The sequence below is a fragment of the Brassica rapa genome, chromosome A08 (genome assembly GCF_000309985.2).
Source record: "Brassica rapa cultivar Chiifu-401-42 chromosome A08, CAAS_Brap_v3.01, whole genome shotgun sequence".
NCBI lineage: Eukaryota > Viridiplantae > Streptophyta > Magnoliopsida > Brassicales > Brassicaceae > Brassica > Brassica rapa.
This window is the reverse complement of record NC_024802.2, coordinates 205,005-219,552: the sequence shown is the minus strand read 5'-3', so window position 1 is coordinate 219,552 and position 14,548 is coordinate 205,005. Positions and strand designations below refer to the sequence as shown.

The following is a 14,548-nucleotide window of genomic DNA, read 5'->3' as shown; positions in this document are numbered from 1 at the left end:
TGAGTCTTGTTTATTATATCTCCAAGCTTGACTAACACCTTTTATTGAATCAATTGAATATGATTTCTTAATCTTACAAAATGTACATGTGGTTATATATACAATGGTTTAAGCAAAAGGAAACTTAACCATTGATACAATTCTTTACTAAACCGGTATATACACTAATATCTATTTTCTTAAAGAGAGAAACTAGATTTTGATCCGCGCTTAGAAAGCGCGGGTTTTTTTCGGCAAAAATAAAAGTTTAAATTGATTATTATTTTGTGTTCATATAAATTTTTTAAGATTAAAGTCACCATGATTTATATTGATATGATCAAGCATCTGCGTTTTTGAAATTTGGTTGAAATGTTTTTAAAAATGATGTTTGTTTGTATAATAGTATAGAAATTATGAAGTGTAAATATATATGTTGGTATTGGAAAGATTGTTGCTCACAATTATATATATATATATATATATATATATATTAACTATCAAAATTTAAAAATATAAAAGCAAATATATAAAAGAGATTTAATCTGTAGTTATTATAAAGCTATATTGTTTTTCTATACATAGTCAATATTTAAATTATTGTTGAAAATTAAAATCTAAATTTTTAATTGCAGGTTTATTAATATGAGTGTAAAATGAGTTTTAATGTAAACTATGACATTGTCATATATATACATGGTACGTTTTTTTATTTCACATATCCTATTAGAAACATACTATATATAGGTATGTTTATTTATACTGCTGGTACGTACAATTTTATATATACCTTTATCAAAATATGCGACATTATAAGGACTAAAAGCCTTTTAACTAACGTTGAATAATATATGGTAATAGGAGAAATAATAGGTACACCAAATATACTATTAGTTAAATGAAAGGGTGCAGTAACCTTGTTTAAGTAGATTTTTCAAAAATGCTTCCCTTTTAATAGAATAGATATTGAGTTGATAATAAATCAAAGTACTAACTACATTCGTTACGTTATGAATATGGTAGCGGTCAATATAGAGTTGGAGTTTGGTGAACAATTTGACTAGAAAAATTGCATGATGGGTCGAGTAGATCTCCACCATTGGTTTCATTTGTTACTGGATCTCAACTACCCACCATTGTTTTTGCTTTTACACATTTTTCTACATCGCCTAATCATATTGTCTGTGATCATTTTCTATTATATTGAAGGTATGGAATTCTAAATAAACCTGATTGATTCAGTTTCATCTTAATCAAACCAAATAAATGAACAGAAACTGAATATATGTTCTTATGAATATATAAGATCGACCTGGTTATAAACAATCCAAACTGAAACCGTATAGATTAAGTCAACAATAGTAAGTTTGGTTTTACTTTGATAACCGTATAAATCAACATTATGAATCTATTTATATGTGTCACAGTTTGGGCCCAGTGGACAGTCTTCATCTGGGCTGGATTTCAATATTGTAACATGTACATTCTTTTGTAAAAAAAATGCATTTCATTGTTGAAATTAGGGCTGGGCAAATAAACTGAATCCAAAAATTCGAACCGAATCCGATCCGATAAAAATGAATCCGAACCGATCCGAACCCGACGTAAATACCGAATGGGTCTTGTTTTGTGGTATTTCGGGTTATGGGTATTATCCGAACCGAACCCGAATCTAAATGGATATCCGATAGAACCCGAAACATTCAAAACCTCGAAAAGATCTTGTACCAAACATGATTTCAATTCTTAATATGTATCCAAAATACACTAAGAAATATTGAACATCTAAAATACTTATCTATTACATGAAGATTGGTGGTTCTATTACATGAAGGTTGCTGGTTAAAGATGGCCGTTGAATCTTGAAGTATTTAGATTTAGATTTTGTTTTTGTTAAACAATGTTTCTCATTTCATGAGAACTTGGTTTTCGTTTTATGTTTTTATTTATTTGGTTTTCTTTTTATCAGTAAATATGTTTACTTTTCGTTTGATTTTGAATGATCACGGTTGATGTTCCTTATTTTTGAATCGATTTTACTTAAGTTTTGGTTACAAAATAGGTACACATCAGGTATTTTAAAAACGAAGAACCGATTTTACTCATGTTTTGGTTATAAAGTAGGTAAAAATCAGGTACTTTTAAACTGAAAAACCGATTGGAACCCGAACCCGAAAGTATTTTGGGTTGTACCGGTTCTTTGAAGATTTACTAACCCCGACCCGAACCCGATAGAACCCGAATCGGTCCCGAACCGAACTTTCATATAATCCGAATGGGGCTGATTTTGATAAACCCAAAAAACCGAAACCCGATTGGATAAAACCGAAACCCAATTGGGACTCCAAATGCCCAGGCCTAGTTGAAATTGACATTGTATTTGATCACTGAAACTATGAAAAAAGAATCTCTTTTTGACGTTTTTATTTAATGCAATGCAATGATATTCATATAAATCAATACAACAAAGAGTTGAGAAAAAAGTTGACGAAAAAAGCAAACAAACAACAAAATATTGTACGGAAACATTCAAATGTTGGGAGTTAAACTCATATTAACATTTTGTTAATTACCAAAGCGTTTTTGCACAGTTTAAGAAACCATTCGATCCTCTGAGAAAGCTCTGCATCGTTTCCGGCTCCTGACTCCAACTCGTTACTACAAGACTCGATGGCGCTGATTGCCGCGTTCAGCCAGACGTCGACGTCGGCATGCGCATCAACAAGCATAGCAGATATCGAGTCGTCGAGCTGCTCCACAGCATCTTGGTAATTCTTCTGGCAGTCCTCGAGTGTGGCCTCCGTAGCCGGCTCTAGATCCTCTCGGCTAAGCATTTCCTTAATATAGGCGGAAGTGGAGGAGGCGTTAGCTGAGGCGGCAGAGATAGCTATGATCTCGATCTGGTTGGTGGTGGCTGCGAACTCGCCAGACTCAGGACGGGTCTGTATGCTTGAGAGGCAGAGTTTTGGATCGTCACAGTGTTTGCACAGATCGGTAATAAGATTGGAATCAGCATTGACATATGAGAGATAGAGAATGAAAATGAAGAGAAGTCTCGAGAATTGCTTCATCTTTGATTATTGATTAGGTTTGGAATGAAGATTATAAGAATGATGAAGAAAGATTTATATTTGTAAAAGGGAAACCTACAAAACAATAATCAAAGTTCAAAGCGAATTTTGTTTATTTGTTGTTGAAGAATTCTGTTTTTAGCAATTTTGTTTATAATGAAATGGAAAACTAATCTGACTTAAAAAATAAGGCGGGAAATATGCAACTACAAACAGAAAACAATTTGGCCTATGGGCTGAGATGCTATTTCTGAACGAGATTGAAACCAATAATATTTCAAAATTTTTATTGGATTTTCATGGTCTCAATTAGGCATAAGCTTTCAGTTTTCAGTTCGGTTATGGTTTGATTTTGGTTCGGTTACTTTGTTTTTGATTGAGGTAACACCGTAACAGTGTTAGAAAACAATTAATATCCGATAAAATTCTGGTTTCAATCCGGTTATGGTTTTCAGATAAATCAGATAAAAATCAGATTTTGATTATTATTTTTTCAGTTTTTCAGATTAAATATCTAGTAAATCAAATATATCTAAATATTTTGGATAAAAAATATTAGGCAATTTGGTTCTTTCGGTTAATTTGGAAAATTTTGAAATATTTCATATAAAAATCAGGTAATTTGATTTTTTGGGTATTTGGTTTATAAGTAATATTTTAAAATTATTTTAAATTTTTATCAAATATAATTAATAGTTTAGATAATCAAACTATATTTTAGATATTCATGCACTCATTCGGTTTTCGGTTCAGAGATATAAAAATTACTCGCTTATTTGTGAACATCTGTTGGTTTTAGATTTGATTTCGTTCAGTTATCGGTTCTCAATTTATATGCGTAGACCTAGTCTTGATATATGGATTTTATTATCAGCTCATGCAATATATATACGATCCTTTGAATATTAGGAGTATATTAGCTTTTGATTCTTTACCAATTCATTTTCTTCATTTATAGTGAGTTGCCCAGAAAAGGAAATAAATAATTGATAATTGACACGATCACGCTTCCCGCGTTTGAGGCCGAGAATATACGAAGGAATTGAAGTATTTAAAAAACAATAGTGTTTCGTTAGACATATCTTTAGCAAAGACCTTAAAAAAAATGATAACTGTTGGACTTGACCTCATCACCCTACGAAGAACATGTAACAATAAGCAAAACTTTTTTTTTTTTGCAAAAAACAATAAGCAAAACTTGAGACCCAAATAATCTAAAATGCAAACCGTTTCTAGTATTACCTTACGTAAAAGAAACTAGACCAAATATTAACGAGTATGAATGAATAGTCGTATTCTTTGTTTGTTTGAGTATATAACTCGATCATGAAACATTACTCTTTTTTTTTTTGAAACACCGATCATGAAACATTACATTTTACTAAACCCTTTAACAAAAAAAAAAAAGAAACATTACATTTTACTTATTTTTAGGGTTTAGTAAATCTTTTTTTGAGAGTCCACTGTCACAAGTCACAAAAATTACAGCATCACGAATTTGGAAATTTCTAATCTTTCTTTAAAATAAAAGATAAAACCGAAACAAAAATCACTCAAGAGTTGAAAAATTCGTGCATCACATGATTCTGCAATTATCAGGATCTTCTCGGTAACCACCGTACATCACCGGAGGTGGATACGACGAAGCTACCATCTGGTAAGGAGTTTCACGCATAGATCTACAAAATCCACAGTAACCCGAATTCGGTATCTCGCATATGCATCTTCTCGCCGGAGCCATCTCATTGTTATGTTCCATTAGATACGGCTGCACTGGCTGCTTCTGCTGCTGCTGAGGAGGCGGCGGCGGCGGTGGTGCGGCCTGAACTGTGACAATGGTCGTGTGACAAACTTTCTTGCGGAGTTCACGAGTTAGCTCTGCCGTATCAATCCCTTCTCCCACTATAACCAGCTGATCGTTCTGTCCCTGAATCGAGACAGATCTCACACCTGCACGCGCGAAAACAAACAAAGTTGCTGAAACGTTTTTCAAATCACCTAACTTGGGGTGCAAGTTATTTGCAAAAGAAGTCATAGAGATGTTTACCAGAAGCTCCAGATGCAATTTTCATAGCTTTCTTGATTGATTTCTCACTCTCGCTCATATCCATCTTCAGAACTATCCTTTGCTAAATAAACAACCATATGGTATTAGAAAACAATTATAGATTTAACTAATAATTTTTTTTTCCAGGAATGGATAGAAATGTTTCTTGTTTTACAAGAAAGTTGTTTCAATAAGAATGAAAAAATAAGACACTTACCCTCATCGTACTGCCGGAAAAACCGACCGGAGAGGATATTCCGATAAGGGTTTTTGAGTAAGGGAGAGAAACCAAGTGCAATAGGTGACAATGCAAGAACCGATATGGGATTCTGAGTGTTTATTCTCTGGTGATTATATACAGATATGAGATAACAATGGCGATAAGTAATGAATGATAAAATATCTAGATTCCTGATTTGCATACAAAACATTCAATATTATTATATGAATTCTAATATATCATTAAAAATGTTCCTTATTAGATAATAAAACAAATCTTATAGAATTGACATATCTATCATAACGACTAACGACTAAGAACATACATTTAATAGTATAAAAAGTTCATATATCTTACTGGAAGGTTCTTGTCAACCAATTGTACTTGTTTCGTAGTAATTCTATAAGCAGATTCCCTGAAATTTACAAGTTCTGTTTACTATTATTTTTATCACTATGAATCTATGATCAGTTTCGTTGCTTGAAACTTTCATAATTGTTCAATTAATTATTAATTCAATGAAAGTGAAGTTTATGCCGTTGCCTTGTCGGCTAAGCTTGAGTTTATAATACTAAGGCTACAATAAACTATAAACATATTTGTAAGTTTACCTACCATTACCATAGTAAAAGAAATAAGTGAAAATTCAAGCACCTAGTGTCTTAGTGTGGAGATAACAGGAGGTATACCGTTAAAAGACAAGGCACTGCAAGTTTCTCTTTTAAGACAAAGCAAGTTGCAAGACTCTAAACACTATTTTCACTACACAACGTAGATACATACACCAAATGATCATTCTCCATACTGAGATCATTGTGGTTTTGAGCTGTCAGTAAGTTAACCAACTACAATTTCATAAGCTTCAGCCACCTTGGTTGTTTCCATCAAAGTTATCCTGAGAAGTTCTTTGATGATCAGTCACCTGGAAGATCTTCATAATGTACACAAAGAACAATGATTTACCAATGCCGTGGAGGCTAAATGTTGAGGTTGCATTGCCTACTCAAGCTTCCTTCTTGTGATTCCCCAGTGTATGGATGAGGAAAGCTGTGACTTGTTAACATTGATCTTCCTCTTTCCCCGTTATAAATTTCATGAGAAACTCCATTTAAACGGTTAGAGCGTTGGAAGAATGGTTCTTGACGGCGTCTTTCAGGTGATTCTCCAGTGTACAGATGAGGAACGCTCGTCTGTGTTAACGTACTCTGCATTCTCCTGACATAAATATCAAGCGGAACTCCATCAAAGCGGCTTGAGCATTCAAAGAAGGATCGTTCTTCTTGAGGATGGAGACTAGGTTGAAAAGGAAAGTCACGAGAGCTTCTTTCAGTGTATCTGAGCTGCTTTGAGTTTTCTTGAAACCGGACATGGTTAAACGTTGCTGGACTTTGAGTTGCTCTAATTGAGCTAACAATAGCATCTTCAAACTGTGAACATCTATGTTCTTGGTAAGGAAACAATGGAGATGTTCTTTGTCTTGATTGAACCAAAGGATCATGCACTTGCCTAAGGTTATGGTCCTGGTGATAGCTGAGACCAAATGTAAGTGCTGGTCTCTGCCACTTTGATTCACGTTCCTTCATCTCTCTGCCTTTCAACTTCTCAGCATAAATCTCTTTAGCCACGCGAGAGACTCTGAATTTGAAGGTACTGCACTCTCCCAAGAGGAAAGGCATGTCACATCTAGACCCATCTCCTCTCTTATTCTCGTAGCCAGGGTAGTCGCTCTTCTCGAACGCCACGCACTGGGTCAACGCAAGAGAGCATTTGCTAGCAAGCTCCTCGAGCTTCCAGTGACAAAAGGGTGGTTTGTTCTTGTGAGAGACATGAACTTCTCCATCAGCCCTGACCATATGGCTTGCACTGTGGAGGAATCCGAACACCAGTTCCCTATGCTTCCTACAAGAAACACACACAAAAGAACATCTGATAAAAATCAAAAGTCACCAAAGTTGCAGCACTAGCCAGTATACAAGCATTTACTTTATAAGAGAGGAGTCAGTCTCTTTGCCGTGGAAACCGGCGTGTGGGAAGTTGAAGATGATTCGGTCAAATCTTCGGCAGTTAAGATGAGGATGTAGTTGGAGTTTGGTTGCATCAACTCCATGTAAAAGAGAAGCTCCAAGCCTCTTCAAAGTCTCAAGGTTTGATCTTGCCTTCTTGTACTTTCTAACCACTTCATCTGCTTCAGATTACCATAGGAGACAGAGCTTATAAGGTACATAAACAGTAGTTTGCCCCTAGACATTATTTTCCATTTGAAACATGGACTCTTTTAGCTATAGAAAACCCCTAGACTCTCGCCATAGGAAAATTAACCCTAAAAAAGTCTCACAAAGTACCGTAAGAGTCGAGAGAGGAGGCGCAGATGTTGGAAGCAGAGCGGAAGCGAGTGGCTAAGCTGCAGGAGAATGAGAAATCTCCTTCGCCCACGAGAAGTATCTGATGCTTTGATGAATAGTGCGTGATCCATACTTGTTCATCACCATGATCTCTGATAAGTCTCGAGAGTTCTCTGATCGTCGCCATTGGGAGTGATGAATGATGATACTTTTGGAAAGGTGTTGTTTTTTTGTATTTTAGTATAATATTAGTGCCGTTACTGTTTCACAAAAAAGCCAAAAGGAATAGTGACTGTCGCCTCTTGTCGGATAAGCTTTAGTCTATATATGCGTCCCAGTCCCACCACCAACCTTCTGGCCAGGGCAGAGCCTTTGTTGCAGAAACAGAGAGTTTACAAATGAGAAAGTACTACTAAGCCAGTCCCTTGCAGGAGAGGGTTTATCTCCTTCAGACAGACAATGCAGATCACAACCATTTCCTCTGTTTTGCCAGAATTTGAGGATGTGCTTTCTACCTGCTCATGCTTCTTCTGCTGTTAGAAACATTCAAACAACAGTGGTTCTTGGCTAGGGAAGTCTTAATAACGTGTGCTTCTGATGAATCTTTAGTGCACTCATGAGGAGATCTCTTTCACCTCGTCTGAATAAACCTCTTTAGACACCCACAGAGAGTCCAAACTCATGAGGATATGAACAATGCAAGACTATATTATTTCATCAAAGCTATAAAGAATGAAGCTTTGAATAATAGAAAACCAGAGAGAACTCGAATTAATTAAAAAAGCAGGTTGGCATTTTGTTCCAAATCCACCACCAAAGAACAATCAAACCCCCAAAGCTCAACGATACACAAACTCTCTCTCATAAGAGAAGAAACGTAAAACAGAATATTTTTTTTAATCTAGCGAGTGGACTCGGAAGGAGTCTTGGAGACGATGGAAAGCGCGTGCAATCCACTATCAAGCTCCTCCCTGAGGAGATCGTACACAAGCCTGTGCCTCTTCACCAGATTCATCCCTTCGAATCCCTTCGATACGATCTTCACATTGAAATGCGTCTCTTCGTCGGTTCCTCTACCTTTCATCCCCGCGTGACCCGCGTGCTGGTACGAGACGTCCTCGATCACTAACTCCACCGGTTCCAGCTCCTTCTCCAGCTTCTCCTTAATCCTGCTCGCCCGATTCTCGATCGCCCCCGTGTTCGATCCGGTTTTGTCAGCGCTGCTCATCGCGATTCTACTGTCGCTGAAACTTGTGGAGCTTGAGTGGAAGAATCTAGGCACGGAGGTGAAGAGCGTCGGAGGATTTACCGGCGATTTCGGGGTCGGAGTACGGTGAAGTCCGGAGACGATTATTGACCTAATCGAAGACGAAAACATCCCCCCCTCACAGTGAACCAAAGAGAAAAACGTCGCCGTTTGTTATTGCGTTAACTTCCTTCCACAAATTTGCAAGTATAACAATACTACCCCCCCGTATTTCTCATAATATTATTCGACGACAGTTACGTTGTATTCGACCACACCCTACCACTGCCTGTCGCTGCGTCCTCTGAAAGTAGGACCCACATCCGAGTCGGAGATGACGTGGATCAGCGATCACCCTTCTCGACTTTAGGGACGAGAAGACGCATGAATTTACAAGAAATGCCCGGAAAGAGCGTTTAAGTGGGAAGGGTAGTATCGTAAACAGCAAGAAACCACTTCCTGGTTTTCGCAAAAATAATCCGTCTCCGCCGCTGCATCTTTCCCTTCTTCTCTCTCTCATATAAATAAAACTGCCTTGTTGTTGTTGTTGTCTGTGCGTCATCGAGTTTAACAGGCAATGCTCCTGTCTCCCTCTCTCTATTTATGGTTGGATTCTTTATCTGAAACTGCTAAGCTTATCGGTGATCTGGAAGCTTATTGAATCCCCTTTTTTTCGTGAGTTCTTCTTGTGAAAGTGTCCGGTTATTGATGATCAATCATTGAACATTTTTCCTTATTCTCTTTTTTTGTTTCCGTTAGTTTTGTTTCTGCATGGATGTGATCTTCATATATCTCTGCCCTTTTCCTCTGTTTGATCTCCACCTTTTTACCGGGGGAAATGATCGGCGTTACACTATAGGATAAATCTGGTCGATGATGATTCGCGAAAAACGCGTCCCAAGTGTCCTTTTTGTTGCTACAAAGTTGGATTCTTTTTTTTTTTTTAGGAATATATTTGACTGAAAGCAAAAAGTAGGCTTCCTTTTTGTTCTTCGGTTACTCAACTCCTAATATAACAAAAAAAGGTGGTAGCGTTTGTATTCCTCATAGGCGTTTTCATTTGATTTTTAAAACGTATACATTTTTTTCGTGATGTAGGAATATGGCTTCAAAGTTGGCTGTTGATGCGATAGAAACATCTACAAAGGTCCATTTCTCGGGGTTTCATTTAGATTCAGCTAGATCAAACCATATGGCTGCCTCAGCTGAAGAAGAAGAAGAAGAACAACAACATGGACAGCCTTTTGTAATCGGTGAGAGATGCTGCTGATGATGACCTGCTTTAAAGATAGTTAGGATCAGAAAATGTTAATATTTTGATGTTTTCAGGAGTTGCTGGAGGAGCAGCATCCGGGAAAACAACTGTCTGCGATATGATTATGCAGCAACTTCATGATCAGAGAGCCGTTGTTGTTAACCAGGTCATTCTTCTACTTGGATTTGTTAATCATGTGGATTACGGTTGTTGTAAGTCGTATATATAATGTATTGAGGTCGATCTTGATTTGCAGGATTCTTTCTACCATAATGTAAACGAAAAGGAGCTTGCAAGAGTTCATGACTACAATTTTGACCATCCTGGTTAGCAACTCTCTCAAGACTGCAAACAAATAATAATAATAATGGGTCTTTAATCTGTTACAGACTCTTCTGTGTCGCTTAGCCTTTTGGATCACCAAATTATCTGGTATATGATTGCTTAGTAAGTACAAATAATGCTTTCTGCCTTGTAGACGCTTTTGATACGGAGCAACTATTGTGTTCAATGGAGAAGTTAAGAAAAGGGCAAGCAGTAGATATCCCCAACTACGACTTCAAAAGTTACAAAAACAACGTCTTCCCACCAAGAAGGGTAAGGACCTTCTACCTTAAGACATTTGAAGTTTGCTTCTCCTTTCTGAAGATTGAACTCATGATGAAGCTATTAGCTCTATTGTACATTATTTTCCTATCTAAAGAGTTATGCATATACTAATATCTCTCTGTTTATGATATTACATTCGTCAGGTGAATCCTTCTGATGTTATAATTCTAGAAGGGATACTCATTTTCCACGACCCTCGTGTGCGAGATTTGATGAACATGAAGATCTTTGTAGACGCAGGTCTTTCCCATACCTAAACAGTTACACATATCTATAGCCAAATCTGTAGTATATACACTATATTGGTTAAAAATTGGTTTCTTCTTCTAACATCATGACATGGTGTTACATCAATGCAGATGCTGATGTGCGTTTGGCGAGAAGGATTAAACGCGATACTGTTGAGAAGGGCAGAGATATAGCCACTGTTCTTGACCAGGTTCGTTAGAACCTTCTTCAATATTTAAGCTTTCCTGCATATATAGAACTCTTGTTCAATGTTTTTTTCCTGAACTATTTTATCTTAACAGTACTCAAAGTTTGTGAAGCCAGCATTTGAGGATTTCATACTCCCAACAAAGAAGTACGCAGATATAATAATCCCCCGTGGTGGTGATAATCATGTTGCTATTGATTTGATTGTGCAACACATTCGCACTAAGCTCGGTCAACATGATCTCTGTAAAATATATCCTAATCTTTACGTCATTCAATCAACTTTTCAGGTTCTTACTTACTTACTTACTACTCCCTTTCCTTATTATGTTTAGTGACACAAAAGGCTGATTCCTTTGGTTTGGCAGATACGTGGGATGCACACTCTAATCAGAGACTCCAAAACAACAAAGCATGACTTCATCTTCTACTCTGATCGATTGATTCGTTTGGTAGGTGTAAAACCAGAGTTATATTATTTTACCATGTTCGTTTTAATAATGTCTTTTTTGCTAGGTTGTTGAGCATGGCCTAGGGCACCTTCCCTTTACAGAAAAGCAAGTGGTCACTCCCACAGGCAAGCTGATGAAACATTTCTCATATTAGAGTAAAGATTATAGACTGATTGTTTTTTTGGTGTTTGTCTGTAAACTTTAGGATCTGTGTATTCGGGGGTGGACTTCTGTAAGAGGCTGTGTGGTGTGTCGGTTATCAGAAGGTAAAGAAACTTGCAACAAATATAGTCAAGGGACAATATATAATTAAATGATTGAAACTCTTTTACCAAAATATGAAACAGCGGTGAGAGTATGGAGAATGCTCTAAGAGCATGCTGCAAAGGCATCAAGCTTGGGAAGATTTTGATTCACAGAGAAGGCGACAACGGTCAGCAGGTTTGTGGTCTTTGTCTGTTCATTCATGACTTGTTTTAAATAATGCTGAACAAATGGCAAACTAGCAGCTTAGATACGAGAAGCTACCCTCAGACATTTCGGAAAGGCATGTGCTTTTGCTGGACCCAATCCTTGGGACAGGAAACTCGGCGGTGCAAGCGATAAGACTGCTGATAAGTAAAGGAGTACCTGAATCCAACATCATATTTCTCAATCTCATATCTGTAAGTTGATAACTTGAACTCCAAAACCAACTTTGTCTTCTGGTCTCCATAGCTTGACAATGTGTGTGTGTGTGTGTTCAGGCACCGCAAGGAGTAAATGTGGTGTGCAAAAGGTTCCCGAGGATTAAGATTGTGACATCTGAGATAGAACTGGGTTTAAACGACGAGTTCAGAGTTGTTCCTGGTATGGGCGAGTTTGGAGACCGCTATTTTGGCACTGATGATGAGTGAGTGAGAGAGTGAGAGAAAGAGAACACTCTCGAGAATCTTTGAGTTGAAAGTTTTGGAATTCTTTGATAATTTTGTTTTTGGTTTTGAGCTGTTTAGTATCGGATTCACACACATATCACATGTATACCAACCAGACACAAAATTTTCCACTTGAATTTATGAAGAAGAAGCCTTTATCTTGATAGAGAGGTCTCAAACAGAGTTAAATAAATGTTATCAGACCTTAACGCCACTGCCACACACCACAACAGCAACCTCAAGCTGATGTAACGAATTGGGTAATAGGCCAACAAGGGGAAGCAGCTACAAAGATGCAGATCAAACGTGTAAAAGAGGTGTTAAAGTCTGATTTTTGGGTGTAAATACATCATCCCCATAAGAATGTAGGTTGACAGTTACAATAGAGAAGATGTGCTTCAAAGTAGCAAACCTTTTTTGCCTTTTTCTTGTTGTTGTGACATTACATAAAAGAACGTTTGGGAAGAAGATCCTTAATGGATTTGTAAATGTGAAACTGATGATGCCTCTTTTTTCTGTATTCCGGAGTTCTTACAAACGTATATCAGATATTCAGATCTGTCCTGAGCAAATCACTAGCGTGTAGACCTGTCGTAAGGCTGGATCCTTTTTCACTTCCCTGCACAAAAATAAGAAATACAATCCTCATCATCCATGCACATACTGACATACATGTTCTCTAAAGAAAGCGACATGACACCTTTTCTACCTTTTCAGTCATTTTATACAATTTTAAAATATTGGATCTTTCCTTATTTAAATTGTGTTATGTGTTCCCTTTTGAGAAAATCTATCTAGTGAAAGAAAGAGAAGCTGAGATATGTATAGATTAAAGTGTGTAGTACACATGTAGCACACAGTAGGATCTGCTGGCACATGTTGTCCTTATTCATCATCATTTATTGTCTATTTCATGGCTGAGTTCAAGAGAACAATCCCTTTGCTTCTTCACATTGTTGACAATACTATTGATAGCCACTACAAGCAGAGTAAGGACTATATATATAGTTAATTCACCACTTGAACTGTTGCATCTATATGAGATTTGTTTTTATTTTTTGGAACTAAAATTAACAGGAATATATTGGATAACAGAATATTATCATTTTTGAACGGTAAGAGATTTTCCGTATGCGGGATGTTAGGTCGAATTTTAGAAGCATTTATAAGAAGGATAAAAAACGGAATATGTTGTGAATCTAAATTATTTATCTTGTTTTGTTATAGCTAAAATAAGTAGAAAACCGACACAAAGAGATAATAATAAAAATTAAGAAAGGAAAAAAGGCAAGGAAGATGGTTGACGATGATGCATGTGTCATATGGGGTGCACTTAATATTGGGAATGAATGAGAATGAGTGAATAACTAACACATGACATGACGATGTTAATGGACACTTATGTTTCGTTGAACTCTCACTTTACGATATTCTTAAAATAATGTGTGTTTGTTATTTACTTGATAAAACATTGAATTGAATGGTGGGTGCACGCATCTTGTTCTCTTTTTGTTGCACTCTTAAGCCAACTAGTATAAGTATATCTTTTTATAGAAAAAAATATTTTCTCTCCCGAAAAAGGATGACATTTACGATTATTAACCCCCCATATGCATTATGTTAATTAATTAAAACCATAGTCTTAACTGATTAATAATTCACTTTGTTCTTGAGTAGTGCGTATGTACTGGATATAAAAAAATCAAATTCGAAAGAACAATATTCCATGATATTCTCAAATTTCGGAGTTTTCCTTTAATAATCTTTATGAATTTATTATAATCATCATGGTAAATTAGTTAATCCCAAGAATTTATTCTTTGATGGATCGATATTAAAACATTATTAACGGTGAATGCCTTTATTTCCAAGCATGTGCAAAAATGTCATTAAATTACGTAGATTAATTTCGGGAGAGAATATATTAGGTGGAATCAAAATTAAGTAAAGTTTGAGGAAAATGGAAGTGAAAGCATTA

The 14,548-nt window shown here is 36.5% G+C and overlaps 5 protein-coding genes across 7 annotated transcripts; 1 reads left to right on the top strand and 4 right to left on the bottom strand.

The window, feature by feature from the left end:
- Positions 1-2,378: 2,378 nt before the first annotated feature.
- On the bottom strand, positions 2,379-3,540 carry LOC103832558 (pectinesterase inhibitor). Its single transcript, XM_009108580.3, has one exon. The coding sequence runs from the start codon at positions 3,048-3,050 to the stop codon at positions 2,529-2,531; it is 522 nt and encodes a 173-aa protein (XP_009106828.1). The 5' UTR covers positions 3,051-3,540; the 3' UTR covers positions 2,379-2,528.
- Positions 3,541-3,796: 256 nt separating this feature from the next.
- LOC108869283 (heavy metal-associated isoprenylated plant protein 41) lies at positions 3,797-5,137 on the bottom strand. Its single transcript, XM_033277764.1, has one exon. The coding sequence runs from the start codon at positions 5,083-5,085 to the stop codon at positions 4,627-4,629; it is 459 nt and encodes a 152-aa protein (XP_033133655.1). The 5' UTR covers positions 5,086-5,137; the 3' UTR covers positions 3,797-4,626.
- LOC103832719 (heavy metal-associated isoprenylated plant protein 41) lies at positions 3,797-8,115 on the bottom strand. 3 transcript variants are annotated; one of them, XM_033277762.1, is made up of 4 exons: positions 7,660-8,115; positions 7,301-7,499; positions 6,281-7,216; positions 3,797-6,212 (listed from the first exon to the last, which is right to left on the bottom strand). In XM_033277762.1, the coding sequence occupies exons 1-3, from the start codon at positions 7,844-7,846 to the stop codon at positions 6,295-6,297; spliced, it is 1,308 nt and encodes a 435-aa protein (XP_033133653.1). In that variant the 5' UTR covers positions 7,847-8,115; the 3' UTR covers positions 3,797-6,212; positions 6,281-6,294. The 3 variants fall into 3 exon arrangements, with proteins under 3 accessions (XP_033133653.1, XP_018509510.1, XP_033133654.1); XM_018653994.2 differs by having other exon boundaries at positions 3,797-7,216; XM_033277763.1 differs by lacking the exon at positions 3,797-6,212 and having other exon boundaries at positions 6,976-7,499.
- A 234-nt stretch (positions 8,116-8,349) lies between these two features.
- Positions 8,350-9,120, bottom strand: LOC103832557 (protein BOLA1, chloroplastic). Its single transcript, XM_009108579.3, has one exon. It carries the CDS (start codon positions 9,035-9,037, stop codon positions 8,561-8,563), a length of 477 nt encoding a protein of 158 aa, XP_009106827.1. The 5' UTR covers positions 9,038-9,120; the 3' UTR covers positions 8,350-8,560.
- An 887-nt stretch (positions 9,121-10,007) lies between these two features.
- Positions 10,008-12,768, top strand: LOC103832556 (uridine kinase-like protein 3). Its single transcript, XM_018653991.2, has 13 exons — positions 10,008-10,158; positions 10,235-10,326; positions 10,417-10,486; positions 10,639-10,757; positions 10,913-11,009; positions 11,129-11,208; positions 11,300-11,494; positions 11,573-11,656; positions 11,721-11,781; positions 11,862-11,922; positions 12,004-12,097; positions 12,166-12,321; positions 12,403-12,768. The coding sequence occupies exons 1-13, from the start codon at positions 10,008-10,010 to the stop codon at positions 12,550-12,552; spliced, it is 1,410 nt and encodes a 469-aa protein (XP_018509507.1). The 3' UTR covers positions 12,553-12,768.
- Positions 12,769-14,548: the final 1,780 nt, after the last annotated feature.

Excerpts from the sequence above, each read along its gene's own strand:
- LOC103832556 (XM_018653991.2), top strand. The coding sequence starts at position 10,008 with ATGGCTTCAAAGTTGGCTGTTGATGCGATAGAAACATCTACAAAGGTC. Across the intron at positions 11,657-11,720 it reads CTGATCGATTGATTCGTTTG|GTTGTTGAGCATGGCCTAGG; the intron begins GTAGGTGTAAAA and ends CTTTTTTGCTAG. Across the intron at positions 11,923-12,003 it reads GGTGTGTCGGTTATCAGAAG|CGGTGAGAGTATGGAGAATG; the intron begins GTAAAGAAACTT and ends AATATGAAACAG.
- LOC103832558 (XM_009108580.3), bottom strand. The coding sequence starts at position 3,050 with ATGAAGCAATTCTCGAGACTTCTCTTCATTTTCATTCTCTATCTCTCA.
- LOC103832557 (XM_009108579.3), bottom strand. The coding sequence starts at position 9,037 with ATGTTTTCGTCTTCGATTAGGTCAATAATCGTCTCCGGACTTCACCGT.
- LOC103832719 (XM_018653994.2), bottom strand. The coding sequence starts at position 7,846 with ATGGCGACGATCAGAGAACTCTCGAGACTTATCAGAGATCATGGTGAT. Across the intron at positions 7,500-7,659 it reads CTCCTCTCTCGACTCTTACG|ATGAAGTGGTTAGAAAGTAC; the intron begins GTACTTTGTGAG and ends AATCTGAAGCAG. Across the intron at positions 7,217-7,300 it reads ACTGACTCCTCTCTTATAAA|GAAGCATAGGGAACTGGTGT; the intron begins GTAAATGCTTGT and ends TGTTTCTTGTAG.
- LOC108869283 (XM_033277764.1), bottom strand. The coding sequence starts at position 5,085 with ATGACTTCTTTTGCAAATAACTTGCACCCCAAGTTAGGTGATTTGAAA.